The following is a 17,442-nucleotide window of genomic DNA, read 5'->3' as shown; positions in this document are numbered from 1 at the left end:
GCGTAACATTCCTTAACACAATACCTTATTCAGCCGAGGCTAACTCAATCTCTGTACTCTCAGGACTCGACTCTGCAACTAAAAGGAAATGCAGTGAAATCTCAAACTATGTCGATGGTGCTTGAAACCGAATCTCAGATTTAGTGCTCTTTCAACCATGGCTATGGGAATTCGTTTAAATTGTATTGGCACTGTATGCCACAATTTCTTTGCTACAATTTAATATCTGCTATTTTAATTATCTGCTGGACTGACTGTTTGTTGATAGGGTTTTTGTGCCATTTAGACATCACTACATAGCATAAAACAAAGTCGCTTTCTCTGTCCCTATGTCCCTTTGTATGCTTAAATCTTTGAAACTACGCAACGGATTTTGATGCGGTTTTTTTAATAGATAGAGTGTCTGAGAGAGTAATAACATCCATCAAATAGTGGAGAAGTACTGTTATTTTTGAGGTTTCTAATGTGATGTCGTAAATAATTACATTTTTTTCGCTTACATTGCAAACGCAGGCTGAACCCTACGAGTTTTATCAAAATAATGTACTAAGTATTGTACACATTGAAAAGGTCTACAGAGTCCGTGATGGTATATGTTATTTATAATTATATATATAATTAGATTGTATATATATCTCTTATGGATAACCCACATTTTTATATACAACGTTCACAGATCTTCTGTAGTGTATTTAGTATCAGCATTGCGAAGCCGGGGTCGCTAGTTTTATCTAAAGGTAGGAAGGAATATCAAACTAAAAACATAACGACTTGCATAAGCGTCATCATAAGTAAAATAAACAAAACGTACTTATTGAAAACAATATAAGCAGTTGCATTTCGTGGTGGCATCTAATAGAAGTAGGTCAAACATTGCATCGTGTTGCGCGCTGCAGTGAAGCGTGAATCCATCGAAGTCTTCGCATTCATCGGCCAACTCACACGCTCTATTTGTCATTATTTGTTTTTTATCGGCCCACGGAAGCACTTTGGAACTAAGTCGATCGGATGATATGATTAAGAACCTATCGCACCATTTTTTTCCACTACGTAGCAAGTTAGAAATTTTCTTCGGCGTTTATATAAATTTCTACTCTAAGATCTTTCCAATTATGTGAAATTCAGAGTATTTAAATACATCATGTTATTTATGTTTAATGCATGCGATATCAAAAGTAAAAGTTATTTACTCTACATGAAAGTTATTTAAAAATTCCCGGGTGTACTACTCGTAGACGTAAGTTCATAAAATGTGGGTAGGCCCTTAATGTACAACAATTTCACAACAAGAGAGTGTCGCGCCCGCAGAGAAAGTCTTCTAAAGTATTTACCTACTACACGTAATTTACTAAGCTAACATGTAAAGCACACATCACGTAAACATTTCCTTTCACCGAATGCTCATTACAAATTACGGGAGTATCTTTTGTGACTACGTTCTAATGTTTTATGCAAATAATCAGGCCCCTGAGAAATTCTAATTGTAAAATAAATATTCAAAGCAATTCACAAGAAATCTTAGTTTTAATTATCGTTCTTTTCTCTTACAGGATGGGAGCTTAAGGGCCTTCATTGTTACAAATTCTTCAATATAAGACATTCCTGGGAGAAAGCAGCAGAGCTATGTCGAAGGTTTGTATAGACGTCTAAGAAATGTAATTTTATATTTACACAAATAATTAAAAGCGTAAATTTAGTTTAGTTAGATGATATAGTTTTAAGATTTAATTTATCAATTTTTTTATAGGTACGGCAGTGAACTTATGGTAATAGATAGTTACACAGAGAACAATATAACAGCCAGTATGGTCCCATCTAGTCCTAGCAATAACCATTACTGGCTAGGCTTAGCAACAGTCGACGATCTACGAACGAATACACTGGAATCAGCGGCTGGAGGTCTAGTGTCTCAATACGCAGGATTTTGGGATTTAAGACAGCCTCATCCGAAAGACGGAGAATGTGTGGATGTGCACGTAACCGCTGAGAGGCAATCCTGGGAACTGACGACTTGTGAAACTCTTTTGCCTTTTATGTGTAAAGCGAGCGCATGCCCCGAAGGTAAATGAGTTTAATGATTATTATAATTGTTATATGGAACTCACGATTACCTTCTAAAGATTCAAATTTATTTTATAAACTTTCTAGTTTTTCTAACGTAACTCTCTCTATTTTTCAGGAACATTCCATTGCTCGAACGGAAAATGTATAAATGCTGCATTTAAATGTGATAAGCAAGATGATTGTGGTGATGCATCTGATGAAATGGATTGTTCTTCGGAATGCCACTTTTATATGGCAAGTAGTGGAGATGTTGTTGAAAGTCCTAATTACCCACACAAGTATCCAGCTTTTAGTGAGTGCAAATGGACACTCGAGGGCCCCCAAGGTCAAAATATCGTATTGCAGTTCCAAGATTTTGAAACTGAAAAGTCTTTTGATACTGTTCAAATCTTAGTAGGCGGTCGCACCGAAGATAAATCTGTTAACCTAGCTACTCTATCAGGCAAGCAAGATTTAGCGACTAAGCTATATGTGTCCGCTTCTAACTTCATGATTATCAAATTTAGTTCTGACGGTTCCGTGGAAAGAAAGGGTTTTAGAGCGTCTTGGAAAACTGAATCGTCTAACTGTGGAGGCCTTTTAAGAGCAACACCACAAGGTCAAGTTTTGACCTCACCTGGATATCCAAACAATTACCCTGGCGGCTTAGAGTGCATGTATATTATTGAAGCGCAGCCGGGCAGAATAGTCTCATTAGAAATAGAAGACTTGGATTTAGAAATGAACAGAGACTACATTGTTGTTAAAGATGGTAATTTACCATCTAGCCCAGTTCTTGCTCGACTCACGGGACCAGGAGACGAAAACGAAAAAGTTGTTATATCAACAACAAACCACTTGTACATGTATTTCCGCACGAGCCTTGGTGATTCAAGAAAAGGTTTCAATATGCGTTACTCCCAAGGTTGTAGAGTTAATATCATTGCCTCCAACGGTACATTCACATCACCAGCTTATGGTCTGAGTAACTACCCAAACAACCAAGAATGTATGTACAGAATCAAAAACCCCAACGGAGGTCCGCTTTCACTGAAGTTTGATGAATTTCTTATTCATCCCTCTGACGTCGTTCAAGTGTTTGATGGATCAAGTACGAGTGGCCTAAGATTACATTCGGAGAATGGATTCACTGTCAAACCTCGAATAACTTTAACTGCTTCAAGTGGAGAAATGTTGGTACGATTCGTTTCTGATGCACTACATAACAGTGCTGGCTGGAAGGCTACGTTTTCTGCTGGTATGGATTGCTATTACTTTCCACGTATACATAAATTTAAACGACCGATAGTTTTAAAGTTTTAATTCGTTTCAGATTGCCCGCCTTTAAAATCCGGAGTTGGCGCATTAGCATCTAACAGAGATACATCATTTGGTACCACAATAACGTTTTCTTGTCCTATTGGCCAAGAGTTTGCTACGGGTAAATCACGTATCACAACTCAATGTTTAGCTGGTGGCAATTGGTCAACAACTTATATCCCAAGCTGTCAAGGTAAAATAAAACATTAACAAGCTTGTAATACAATCTTCTTCAGTTGGAATATTACTGACAAAATTAACTTCTCTTTTCCAGAGGTCTACTGTGGTCCCGTCCCGCAAATAGATAATGGATTTTCAATAGGCTCAACTAATGTAACTTACCGCGGCGTGGCTACATATCAATGCTATGCAGGATTCGCTTTCCCAACCGGACAACCGATCGAAAGAATTTCCTGTTTATCGGACGGTCGGTGGGAAAGAACACCAACATGTTTAGGTAATTATAAAATTCCTTCGTAATATATTTACAGCAAACCAAGTCCTTGTGTTTGCTTTGTTAATTTTCATTGTTGATTACACATACATATATATAGAAACATAATATATAGTTAAGTATTATAAAATCGTAAAAAACTATAACTAAAATATTTGAAGCTGAAGCTTCTGAGATAAGTTAAAAGTTAAACACTTAATATTTTCTTATATTTTTTGTAGCTTCACAATGCTCGGTTCTACCTGAGGTTCCGCATGCCAATGTCACAATTTTAAACGGCGGTGGACGCAGCTACGGTACAATTGTGCGGTATGAATGTGAGCCAGGCTACGTAAGATCTGGTCAACCAGTTCTCCTTTGCATGAGCAATGGAACCTGGTCAGGAGATGTTCCAACATGTTCAAAAGCTTTGTGCTCAAAATTCCCAGAAATTGCCAACGGACTTATTGTAGATCAAAGCAGAATTTACATGTTTGGGGATGAGGCTCGAGTACAATGTTTCAAAGGTAATAATGCTTTTAAGTATTTTTTTTAATAAGGCTAACATAAATCACTAACTAAAAAACAATAATAGTACAGACACAGGCAAAGATGAAATACACAAAAGACTCAAACATTTAAAAAAGGATAAAAGAATAAAAATTTGAACAAAATGTTGTTATTAAAATTTATTAATTCGGATGTGTTGTGAGATAGATAAAAGTTTAGGTTGTATATATATCTTATAATGCCAGTGATAAGCTTAAAATTATGGCTTAAATATTGGTGGCTGTATTATAAAGATTTATAAACGTATTATTTATTTAAACTAAAAATAAAGACAATTATGGACATCACTTATTTGATGATTTTCAGGCTATAAACTTAATGGTCCAAGTGTATTACGATGCGGAGCAAATCAACAATTCAATGCTGCCCCAACCTGTGAAGATATCAATGAATGCCAGAGCAGTCAATGCGACACAGCATCAACTGAATGTAAAAATACTCAAGGTGGTTTCTACTGCCCATGCAAGCCGGGTTTCTCACCCAGCTTAGACTGCAGACCGGTTGGTGATCTAGGTTTAATTAATGGTGCTATACCAGACGAGTCCATTACGACCTCTACACCAGAAGAAGGATATTACAAAGGGGTATGTGCCATTTTCTTTTAATTTAAAGTTGACGATGACGTGAACTTTTTTCAAGGTTAACATACATAACGTACACATAATATGCATTTTAAGTCAAACAATATTATATACAGATAGAATTTTAGATACGTTAACTGTATGCGTGTATTATAACAGATAATTAAATAATTACTCGACTTCGTTTAACTCGGAATAGATATATCTATATAACATATATCTGAGTTTATAGAAAATAACTTTCATTTTTATTTTAGATGATTCGATTAAACAATGGAGGTGGTTGGTGCGGTAATAACCTAGAAGCGGGTGCAAACTGGATACTCATTGACTTACGGGCACCAACAATTGTCAGGGGCTTCCGTACAATGAGCGTTATGAGAGCTGACGCCAACATAGCATTTACGTCTGCAATCAGAATACAGTACAGCAATAATTTGACCGATGTTTTCAAAGATTATACAAATCCCGACGGAACAGCTGTTGAGTTTAGAATTTTAGAACCCACACTCTCCGTTCTGAACTTGCCAATGCCGATCGAAGCTCAATATGTACGGTTCAGAATTCAAGATTACGTAGGAGCACCATGTCTTAAACTGGAAATTATGGGATGCGCTCGACTTGACTGTTTAGATATAAATGAGTGTAATGAAAATAATGGAGGTTGTGATCAAAAATGTATAAACACGTAAGTTCTAAGAACATAATATATCTATGTAATTGACTAAAAGTTATGTAGTAAGTAACTAATAAATATTTAAAATTTCTACAGACCCGGCAACTTTTCCTGTAACTGTAATATTGGATACGAACTTTACTCTTCCAATGGCACTGCTGGCTTTGCTATTGAGAAATCGGAAACTGGAGAAAGGGATGGCGATACTTATCAAAGAAATAAATCTTGTGTTCCTGTTATGTGTCCACCTTTAGCCGCTCCCGAAAACGGACTTTTATTATCTACAAAGAGTTCTTACCACTTCGGCGACATTGTTGAATTCCAATGTGATTTCGGATATGTTATGTCTGGCTTCTCTTCGCTTCTTTGTACTTCCAGTGGTACTTGGAATGGAACTACTCCAGAATGCCAATGTAAGAATTTTATCATAGAAAAAGTCCTACAACTAGTCTTTGGCAGCTAGATTCTTATACATAAGATAAATTCTTAATTTCAGATGCTCGTTGTGTAACACTGTCAGGCGATAAGAATGATGGACTTGAAGTAATCAGAAATGATCAAGAAAGTGTTTTAGTACCTTACAGAGATAATGTAACGATAACGTGTACTTCTCCTGGTCGTCAGTTAAGAAACACAGTGACTTCGTCGTTTAGACAGTGTGTCTATGATCCGAAACCGGTACATTAATAGCCATACTTATCATAACTAATCATTATTTTAGCTAGTACATAAAAATCTTAATGGTTTTATCGTTTCAGGGACTTCCCGACTACTGGTTATCTGGGGCACAGCCTCAATGTCCTCGTAAAGACTGTGGCGTACCAATGCCTACACCTGGTGCTGAATACGGACAATACTTAGACACCCGTTACCAGAGCTCATTCTTCTTTGGCTGTCAGAATACCTTCAAACTTGCTGGACAAACCAGCAAACATGACAACGTAGTAAGATGTCAAGCTAATGGGGTTTGGGACTTTGGAGACTTAAGGTGTGAGGGACCCGTTTGTGAGGATCCTGGCAGACCGGCCGATGGATTCCAAGTAGCTAAAAGCTATGAACAAGGATCAGAAGTTTTGTTTGGATGCTCAAAACCTGGATATATTTTAATTAATCCAAGACCTATCACGTGTATACGAGAACCAGAATGTAAAATAATAAAACCCCTCGGCCTGGCCTCGGGAAGGATTCCGGATTCAGCCATTAACGCTACATCTGAAAGGCCAAATTATGAAGCGAAAAATATAAGGCTCAACTCCGTTACTGGTTGGTGTGGTAAACAAGAAGCTTTCACCTACGTTAGTGTTGATTTGGGTAAAGTGTACAGAGTGAAAGCGATATTGGTCAAAGGTGTAGTCACTTCAGATATTGTGGGCCGACCTACTGAAATAAGGTTCTTCTACAAACAAGCAGAAAACGAAAACTATGTTGTGTATTTCCCGAACTTTAATTTGACCATGAGAGATCCCGGAAACTATGGTGAATTGGCAATGATTACTCTACCTAAATACGTGCAAGCTCGTTTTGTCATTTTGGGTATAGTGAGCTTTATGGACAATGCTTGCTTGAAATTTGAATTAATGGGTTGTGAAGAAGCAGCCGTGGAGCCTTTATTGGGTTATGATTACGGTTATTCACCTTGCGTCGGTAAGTTAAAATTAAATACCTTTCTAGAATGGCACCCGTTTCATATTATTCTTGACAATGAATTTACATTTTTTACAGATAACGAGCCACCGGTATTCCAAAACTGCCCGCAACATCCAATCGTAGTACAAACAGATGTCAACGGTGGTCTTCTTCCTGTAAACTTTACTGAACCGACTGCCGTAGATAACACTGGTGCAATAGCCAGATTAGAAGTCACTCCTCAACATTTCAAAACACCAATTCAAGTTTTCCATAATATGGTCGTCAGATACGTCGCTTTTGACTTTGATGGCAACGTCGCTATATGCGAAGTAAATATCACTGTACCGGACTATACACCACCGAAACTAAGTTGTCCACAATCGTACGTCATCGAACTTGTTGACAAACAAGATAGCTATGCAGTCAACTTTAACGAAACCAGAAAACGAATTAACGCAACTGATGCCTCTGGAGAAGTTTCCCTAAAGTTTATTCCGGAGAGGGCTGTTATACCCATACGTGGTTATGAAAATGTTACCGTCGTCGCTACGGACAAATACGGCAACAAAGCACAATGTTACTTCCAAGTAAAGACTGTTTATTTTTATTGATTTCTGATGTTGTATTGCACTGATCCTGAGATACTTAATGGTAATACTATTTTACAGGTGTCGGTTCAAGCTACACCATGTGTTGATTGGGAGTTGATGCCACCAGCAAATGGCGCTCTTAACTGTCTTCCTGGTGATAGAGGAATTCAATGTATCGCAACGTGCAGCCCCGGCTTTAGGTTTACCGATGGCGAACCAGTTAAGACATTCGTTTGCGAAACAAAAAGGCAATGGACACCCACCGCTGTAGTACCAGATTGCGTTTCAGAAAGTAAGTAAATTTGTAACTGTACTGTACTGCCTTTATGTAGCGTAAGTGCGTAGTAAGCGTACGTGTTACATAATTTAGATTACATCGACAAAATATGTTGATGTTGTCTATGACCTAATCTGTAATTTACCTATATCCAACTAATAGCAGGATAATTTATAATATTAAAACATCTGTTTTAGATACTCAACAAGCTGCGTATCACGTTGTTGCTAGTGTACAGTACAGGGCACTTGGAGCAGTATCAAATGCATGCTTACCCCAATACAAAGACCTTCTAGCTCAATATGATAATATCCTAAATGAGAGATTGTCGCAACGCTGTTCTGCAGTTAACGTCAATATAAACGTAACATTTATTAAAGCCATGCCTAGTCTTCTGGATGAGAATGTCGTGAAAATGGATTTCGTTTTAGCTATTATACCAGCTATAAGACAAACGCAGCTCTATGATCTTTGTGGATCAACACTAAATCTCATATTCGATTTATCGGTTCCATACGCAAGTGCTCTTATAGAGCCTGTCCTGAATGTTTCTTCTATTGGCAACCAATGTCCTCCACTCCGAGCTATTAGAAGTTCAATATCGAGAGGATTTACTTGTAGTGTTGGAGAGGTACTAAACATGGATACGAACGATGTTCCACGATGCTGTAAGTTGTTTTAGATATTTTTTCGTTTTCAATGTAATATATGATGTCTGAATGATAATATACATGTCTTACACTTTTTTTTTCATTTTAGTGCACTGTCCTGCTGGTACGTTTGCTGGCGAGAAGCAAAAGAGCTGTACAATGTGTCCTCGAGGATTCTTCCAAAATCAAGCACGACAAGGGTCATGTCTTAAATGTCCTCAAGATACATTCACCAGGGAAGAAGGCTCGAAAGGTCTATCAGATTGCGTACCTGTCTGTGGATACGGTACATATTCACCGACGGGACTAGTTCCTTGTTTGGAATGTCCGAGAAACAGCTACACACCCGAACCTCCCCTAGGAGGTTTTAAAGACTGCCAGGCTTGTCCTGTGAACACATATACCTACCAACCGGCTGCATCTGGTAGGGATAAATGCAGAGCTAAATGTGCCCCAGGAACTTATTCGCCAACTGGTTTAGCACCATGCTCTCAATGTCCAAGAAATTTCTACCAGAATTTAATAGGACAATCTCTTTGTATGGAATGTCCAACAAACATGAAAACTGTAGGAACCGGCGCAACTGGCTTAGAAGAATGTATACCTGTTGAATGTTCAAACAGCGCTTGTCAACATGGTGGTTTGTGTGTACCTAAAGGTCATGGTGTACAATGTTACTGTCCAGCCGGATTTTCGGGACGTAGATGTGAAATTGACATCGATGAATGTGCTAGTCAACCTTGCTATAATGGTGGAACTTGTATTGACTTACCGCAAGGATATCGATGCTCTTGTCCAACTGGATATGGCGGAATTAATTGTCAAGAGGAAAGATCTGACTGCAGAAATGATACTTGTCCAGAACGTGCTATGTGCAAGGACGAACCGGGATACAATAACTTTACATGCCTGTGTCGATCCGGCTACACTGGTATTGATTGTGATATCACGGTATGTTTCCACTTATATAACCTAAAGTGCAATATATGTGTTCACGACAAAGTGAATTATTTAATCATATTTTTTATTTACAGATCGATCCTTGTTCCGCAAATGGAAATCCTTGTAAAAATGGTGCTTCGTGTTCCGCGTTGCAACAAGGCAGATACAAATGCGAATGCCTTCCTGGGTGGGAAGGACAGCTTTGTGAAATCAACACAGATGATTGTTTGGAGAAGCCATGCCTTCTAGGAGCTCCTTGTACTGATTTAGTCAATGATTTTAGTTGCTTCTGCCCACCAGGATTTACAGGAAAACGCTGTCATGAAAAGATTGACTTATGTTCTAACGAACCATGTAAGCACGGAGTCTGTGTCGATAAACTCTTCGTTCATAAATGTATTTGCGATCCAGGCTGGACGGGACCTTCCTGTGATATTAACATTAACGAATGTGTTATATCTGCTTGCGAGAACGGCGGTCGATGTATTGATGGAATAGATGACTTTACGTGCAGTTGTGAAGCTGGATATACTGGAAAACGTTGTCAACATACAATTGATGACTGTGCATCTGATCCTTGCCAAAACGGTGCAACTTGTGTGGATCAATTAGACGGATTCATATGTAAATGCCGACCAGGATTCATAGGATTGCAATGTGAGAGTGAAATTGATGAATGCTTAACTGAGCCGTGCAGTCCAATTGGAACGGAGAAGTGCGTTGATCTCGACAATAAATATAAGTGCCAATGTCGTGAAGGATTTACTGGAGAAATGTGTGAGATAAACATTGATGACTGTGAGTCAAATCCATGCTTTAATGGCGGATCATGCAAAGATGATGTCGGAGACTACAAATGCGTCTGTCCTTCGGGTTGGACCGGAAAACGTTGTGAAAAGGATATAGGAACTTGTGTCAACCTACCTTGTCAAAATAACGCTAAATGTATTGATTTATTCCAGGACTTCTTCTGTGTGTAAGTAATTACATTCATAAACAGATGTTTCCTGCATATTAACAACCCTATCTTATGATTTTGTCTTATTTTATTTTTAGATGCCCCAGCGGAACTGATGGAAAGCAATGTGAGACTGCCCCAGAGCGCTGCATTGGAAGCCCATGTATGCATGGTGGCAAATGTCAAGATTTCGGTTCAGGATTAAACTGTACATGCTCCCAAGATTACACAGGCGTTGGATGTCAATATGAGTATGACGCTTGCGAGGCTGGGTTATGTCAGAACGGAGCGACGTGCGTTGATGAGGGTGAAGGCTATTCCTGTACGTGCACACCAGGATTTACAGGAAAAAATTGTGACGAAGATATCATTGACTGTAAAGAAAATTCATGCCCACCTTCGGCGACATGTATCGATTTGCCTGGACGTTTTTACTGTCAGTGTCCATTTAATGTAACGGGAGATGATTGCAGAAAAAGTAAGAATACATAACTAATTCATATAAAACTGTGAGGTTTTGATTGTATAAGAGGAAAACTAATATACATATATTTTCAGCAATAAGCGTGGACTATGATATGTACTTCAGCGATCCTTTACGTTCGAGTGCAGCTCAAGTAGTACCAATAGACACGGGATCAGCTGATAGTCTGACTATAGCCATGTGGGTACAATATACACAGCAAGATGAAGGTGGAATCTTCTTCAGCGCCTACGGAGTGAGGTAGTGCAACTGATAATTACAATTCCAAAGAAAAATTATATATATTTCAGACACAGAAAATTTGCTTTGAATTCGGTTTCTAAATTTTCGACCTTTTTTTTCAGTAACTCACACATTGCTCTTAATAGACGAACAATAATTCAAATACACTCTAGCGGTGTTCAAGTATCGATATTCCCAGAGTTACAAGATGTTTATCTCAGTTTTGGTGAATTCGCAACTGTAAATGATGGCCAGTGGCACCATGTTGCCTTGGTGTGGGATGGAAATAATGGTGGAGAACTAACACTCATTACAGAAGGATTAATCGCTAGTAAATTTGAAGGATATGGTAGTGGACGAAACTTGCCCCAATAGTAAGTTCGCAATATAAAAATATAATTAATATTAACTGTATATAAATTGTTGTATATTTTTCTTATTTTTTTGTCATTTCAGCATGTGGGTGACTCTAGGAAAACCTCAATCAGACAATCCAAAAGCATACACCGAGTCTGGCTTCCAAGGATACCTGACTAAAGTACAAATCTGGAACCGAGCACTTGATGTAACAAATGAAGTACAAAAACAAGTCCGTGATTGCAGATCGGAACCAGTTCTATACAGTAATTTGGTTCTGACATGGGCTGGATATGATGATATAGTAGGAGGAGTTGAAAGAATAGTTCCATCTCATTGTGGACAGAGGGTATGTCCAAACGGTTTTGGTGGGCCAAAATGTCAACAACTCCAAGTAGACAAAGAACCTCCCAGAGCTGATCGCTGCCCGGGAGACTTATGGGTTATTGCTAAGAACGGATCTACTTTAGTTAATTGGGATACGCCCGTGTTCAGTGACAATATAGGTGTAGTGAAAGTAGTTGAAAAGTCAGGACATAAACCAGGCCATAATTTGGCATGGGGATCCTATGATATCGCATACATTGCGTACGACGCCGCTGGCAATGCCGCTACTTGTACATTCAAAGTAACTGTTTTGTGTAAGTATCGTATTTTTTTTTAATTTAAAAGTAAACAGATTATATATCTGCATTATTATGTGTATGTGATTATATAACTGATTAATAATGGTATTTGCAGCGGAATTCTGTCCTCCTCTCCCGGATCCTTTGGGTGGTTACCAGTCTTGCCGCGATTGGGGCGCTGGTGGGCAGTTCAAGGTGTGCGACATAGCGTGTCGTGAAGGACTCAAATTCTCACAACCCGTGCCACCGTTCTACACTTGTGGTGCTGAAGGCTTCTGGCGACCCACAAATGACCCAACACTTCCGCTCGTATACCCAGCATGTTCTCGTAAGTAATTAATAACAATTAATGTATTTGTGTGTTTAATAACTAGTAGCAATATACGAATTTAAAAATACATTCGTATTTCATATTGTTTTGTAAATAACTATGCGGATTTGTGAAATAAAATAAAATATGTGCAACTTACTAGATAAAAGTCTAAAAAAAATTATGATGCTTTATACATAATATAATCTAACTAATCTACGATTCAAAACTTTAGCTGCCTCGCCCGCGCAACGTGTCTTCAAGATTTCGATGCTTTTCCCAAGTTCGGTCCTCTGTAACGACGCAGGCCAGGGAGTGCTGAGGCAAAAGGTGCGCAGTGCCATTAACCAACTCAACAGGGACTGGAACTTCTGTTCCTATGCAGTAGATGGTACGTATATATTATATAATATCTAACAATTTTAAGCTCACATATCGACCAATTCTCAGTTTGACAAACTATTTTATACCTAGGGCCTAGTCTGGTGCACTAACCTAATAGTTACGAAACTATCTGAATACTACACAACACATACTTATTTAAATATTGTTATTTTTTTAATGGAATTATTTATGCACATTCGTTTTCAACACAAAAATGCAGTATTAACAACTTAACCTACATAGTAATAATAATTGAAAATTGATAAATAGAAAATAAAAAACTTCAATAGTATGGTTCCTGTGTAACTTTAATACTGGCAATTTCTCATTGAATCGATACTTATTCGTTGAGCGAGTAAATCACCAGTTTAGGGGACCAGACTTCAAATTAAATCTTTAATTAGCGCCTGTGCACTTGAATCCCACAGCCAATAAAAGCCGTTTATTAAAATTAGTTACAGATGTTACGTAGTATTTTTTTACGTTTTACTTATTACATTATTTAAAAACCTAAGGTCTCTCCAGAGACAATACCCGCTGTCGGACCTAACTTCAGGCCATATTAACCCTGTCTATCAACCTATATACTTTTGACTGAACATTACCTTTAAGATAAATATTTTGTTAATATTATTTTTTTTTAATTTATTTACGCATTTACAGGAACACGGGAATGCAAAGAACTAGATATCAACGTGAAATGTGATCACCGTGGCAATGTGCGACAAACTCGACAGATATCCACTCAACCATCAGTCAAAACTGAAGATACTTATGTTCTGGATGCCATCATCCCGGTTGAAGAGTGAGTATTTTACTATAGTTAATATTACCACTAATTAGAACTATAAATGGGGAGTTATAGCGGTGTGGGGGTAGAAACAAGTAGAACGATGTTCATATTAATGGTAGAATAGGAATTTCACTATTTCTTTAAATCCTGCTACTTGAGCATGGATCGCACTTGTATATAATTGATATACTAATACAGGATTTATTTTAAATACTTCAAGTGAAAGGAATCGTGACTTGTGGGAGAACAAACTATCGAAGGATAGAAGAAATCCTTTATCAGTAAATCAGTGAATTGAGTGCACTTTCCTCAGTCGTACAACTTTTACTGTCTTAGTCGTGATTTATCTAAGCATGTCTCTGATTCACTATTGCATGTATTCTGTGGCACATAGGACTCGAAGCAACCGAGAGGGACGGCAAGCTGGTGACACGTATAGCATCGAGATCTCGTTCCCGGCCATAAAGTAAGTTGCACATTTATGCACTCCGCACCTACTGTGTTGATTAAACCCATAGGTTGATGAAACAGCTAGTCCATTTTCGGTATAAATTTTAAATATGAACCTTTTAAGTAAAAAGTACCTGTGTGAGGGTGTGTAATTTTTTATTCTATAAAAGACATAACAAATAAAAATATACAAATAAAGATAGCCTCTATTATATGCTATAGTATATAATAGAGGCTATTATTTAGATATAGTATATAGTAGTTGAGAGGAAACCTGGAATTGGGTTCAAGGGCTTAAATTGATCAATTTATAATCTTCGTTCATACAGAAACATTTTCGTTAATTGTAAGACATAACACAGATATATATTTAAGATAATACAATATGTTATTGAGGGCTTATTATACCTAACCTAAGTTAATATTTTGAACTAGCTGTAAAGCCAACCTGTGGGAAAGCTTAATTGAATATATGCAAGCGAGCTAACAGGTTACTTAGAATCATATATTCCAATTGCAGCGACCCGGTTATCCACAACGGTAACAACGAGAGATCGACGGTTAAAAAACTATTGGAGAAATTGATTCTGGAAGACGAACAGTTTGATGTTCGAAGTATATTACCGAATACAGTGCCAGACCCGGCTAGTTTGAAATTGGAATCCGACTACGCGTGTCCAATGGGACAGGTTGTTACGGCTCCCGATTGTGGTAAGTTCACCATCGAACCCTAAAAAACTAGAACAAAAAAATTAAAAAAAAGTAGAACTATAAAAAAAATCCTTTGTTCCTAAATTAAATCCTATAAGAGCCCGAGCCCGGTATTTTTCAAGTTGGATTTAATTTTTCACTATTTTACTCGTAGACAAACCTCATGTTTGAACTTGGTTTAAACATATTCAATAAAGCTACAAACAAATGAGGAATGGTTTTATATAATATTTTATTTTTATTACATCTTAATCTTTCACGACTTTACTTTATTTTCCTCTGAAAACAATCGGATAACTAGCTTTTGTTTAGCCTGTTTATGATGAAAACTTACTGACACTGTTTGGTTAATAATGGTTTGTTACATTTGTTTACATTTAATCTTAATATATTCAGCAGTTTAAATGTAAATAAAAAAATTACTATTATGATTTACAACTGTTGTGTTAAGGAATCTATGTATCACCATCATATTAACTGGAAGGCTTGTGTAATGTTTTCTGGGTCAATATTTAATCATACAATTTCTTCACAGTCGCGTGCGCCGTGGGTACATACCTTGACGCAGCAAGTGATACGTGTCAGCCTTGTCCATCTGGAACTTATCAATCAGAATCCGGGCAGCTGCAATGTACCTCGTGTCCTTCGATCGCCGGTCAACCAGGCGTCACCCAAGCAACTGGAGCCAGAAGTGCCGCAGATTGTAAAGGTAGGTCATAAAAATACATTGTAATACGTGAGAAATTGTTAGAATTAGTTTTACTTGTATTTTTAAGGTTTCAAGTGCGTAAACTATATCCAGCGAAACCGTGATTGTTTAATTGATATCGGTTTACCTCACTGATAACAACTAATCATACGTTGTTTGTTTTAATTATAAAACAAAATCTTTAAAAAAAATCAAGACCTTTTTTTACTTTGTCTTATTTGTAGTGGGCTTCATGCCATCTTTTGATTCCCAGTTAATTCAATACTTTTTTCACCTGTTGTCAATTGTCCATGTGTTGATAAAATGACCTACTTTTAAACTGGTATTTCCTCTGCAATACTAAAAAAATAGACTGTCGTTCTTTTATGTATTATTAGTATATAGTTTCGTTCTCAGTTTACTCTCAAATGGCAGGCAATTAATTTCGTCCTTTATGTATAGTGTAATTCTATTAGATATCTTTTACGAAGCGGAACATATAACTTCCAAAACACAGCTGGTTAAAACAATCTTCCAACAAGTAACAGTATTCGGTTTCGTAATTACAAGTGTTAAATTTCCCGTTTGCAGAGAGGTGCGCAGCCGGGAAATACTACGACGCTGAGGCAGAATTATGCAGGCCTTGCGGTCACGGCTCGTACCAGCCGAGAGAGGGTGCTTTTGCGTGTATCGCTTGTCCCAGGGGACAAACTACAAGAGCGACGGAAGCTGTGTCCGCAGCTGAATGTCGGGATGATTGTCCTTCAGGTAGGATTTGTTTGCTTAGAAGTACTTTTTTATTTACAATAATGCTAACAAAAAAAATAGTGCGACTTTACATGAATTACAATCTAGCCTATACAATAATTATGGTTAGTAAGTAATATTATGGTGACTTAATTGTCTACAATACTAATGAATAGCTTAAACTAAGGTTATGTTCATTAACAGTCTTAGGGTCTGTTTCACAATGTCTGGATAAGTTCCAAATAAGCTATTTATTGCTAATTGGTGGGATAAACACTATTGTTGTGTTTCACGACTGTCAGATAGCGCTATTCGTCATGAAAAGTTAATTGTCTTATTCGGAACTTTTATCTTCCGATTGATGTGTTGCATAGCTATTTTCTTACTTACTTACTAGGTACTTTTTCACATTGTGAAACAGACCTTTAGTATGATATAATATTTTGACACTATGTTCATGTGTCTGAGATACCGCACTTGCACCTATATTCACTACACTAAATTTATTAACTGAAATGGTTTAGTTCTCTTTCAACGTCTTATATCTGTCGAAGAAACACTAAATCAAATTTAAAACATAACTTATCACTCGATTTTCTTGCATGAACAATTTTTAATCGAACACAAAATAAAATTGTGTTTCGTGTGTTTATTTTATTATGAAGACTTTCTTGGCGTCAACTCGTGCCAACGAAACAAAAGAAATGTTTGAACGCATTATTCTCCACCTTCGCGCTCCCATTTCTAGCTTTATTGATGTTCGCAATATTTTTCAATTGAAAATGCAATATAAATACCGCTTCAAAATGCTGTATCAAGTACGTTGTAATTGAATTTTTAGGAATCCTATACGCTACTAAGTTATATGTTCTTTTTCATACATCATAATGTATGCCTTTATTATTCCTACAAATTAAAGTTAAAATATACACTTGTAATTACTTTTAAATGTTTCTACTAAACAATTTATTGTATAATTTTTATAAATTTGTGTTTATGTT

The 17,442-nt window shown here is 37.3% G+C and overlaps 1 protein-coding gene across 2 annotated transcripts in view; it reads left to right on the top strand.

Annotated features, from left to right (window-relative positions):
* Positions 1 to 1,555: 1,555 nt before the first annotated feature.
* Positions 1,556 to 17,442, top strand: part of LOC111000594 — a 22,403-nt gene continuing 6,516 nt past the window's right edge. For both annotated transcript variants that reach the window (XM_045628952.1, XM_045628951.1), the window contains exons 1-27: positions 1,556 to 1,632; positions 1,748 to 2,061; positions 2,180 to 3,301; positions 3,377 to 3,556; positions 3,638 to 3,820; positions 4,039 to 4,323; positions 4,673 to 4,950; positions 5,205 to 5,635; positions 5,720 to 6,036; positions 6,120 to 6,301; positions 6,382 to 7,267; positions 7,346 to 7,839; positions 7,921 to 8,134; positions 8,317 to 8,787; positions 8,879 to 9,720; positions 9,804 to 10,687; positions 10,768 to 11,147; positions 11,228 to 11,393; positions 11,498 to 11,749; positions 11,832 to 12,373; positions 12,474 to 12,686; positions 12,904 to 13,059; positions 13,716 to 13,857; positions 14,240 to 14,311; positions 14,816 to 15,006; positions 15,542 to 15,715; positions 16,286 to 16,462. In XM_045628952.1, coding sequence (XP_045484908.1) covers positions 1,764 to 2,061; positions 2,180 to 3,301; positions 3,377 to 3,556; positions 3,638 to 3,820; positions 4,039 to 4,323; positions 4,673 to 4,950; positions 5,205 to 5,635; positions 5,720 to 6,036; positions 6,120 to 6,301; positions 6,382 to 7,267; positions 7,346 to 7,839; positions 7,921 to 8,134; positions 8,317 to 8,787; positions 8,879 to 9,720; positions 9,804 to 10,687; positions 10,768 to 11,147; positions 11,228 to 11,393; positions 11,498 to 11,749; positions 11,832 to 12,373; positions 12,474 to 12,686; positions 12,904 to 13,059; positions 13,716 to 13,857; positions 14,240 to 14,311; positions 14,816 to 15,006; positions 15,542 to 15,715; positions 16,286 to 16,462 — 9,532 coding nt within the window. In that variant the 5' untranslated portion in view covers positions 1,556 to 1,632; positions 1,748 to 1,763. The remainder of the gene's footprint in view (positions 1,633 to 1,747; positions 2,062 to 2,179; positions 3,302 to 3,376; positions 3,557 to 3,637; positions 3,821 to 4,038; positions 4,324 to 4,672; positions 4,951 to 5,204; positions 5,636 to 5,719; positions 6,037 to 6,119; positions 6,302 to 6,381; positions 7,268 to 7,345; positions 7,840 to 7,920; positions 8,135 to 8,316; positions 8,788 to 8,878; positions 9,721 to 9,803; positions 10,688 to 10,767; positions 11,148 to 11,227; positions 11,394 to 11,497; positions 11,750 to 11,831; positions 12,374 to 12,473; positions 12,687 to 12,903; positions 13,060 to 13,715; positions 13,858 to 14,239; positions 14,312 to 14,815; positions 15,007 to 15,541; positions 15,716 to 16,285; positions 16,463 to 17,442) is intronic.

Source organism: Pieris rapae, chromosome 7 (assembly GCF_905147795.1).
Source record: "Pieris rapae chromosome 7, ilPieRapa1.1, whole genome shotgun sequence".
In the NCBI taxonomy this organism is placed as follows: Eukaryota; Metazoa; Arthropoda; class Insecta; order Lepidoptera; family Pieridae; genus Pieris; species Pieris rapae.
This window is presented reverse-complemented; position numbering and strand designations above follow the sequence as displayed.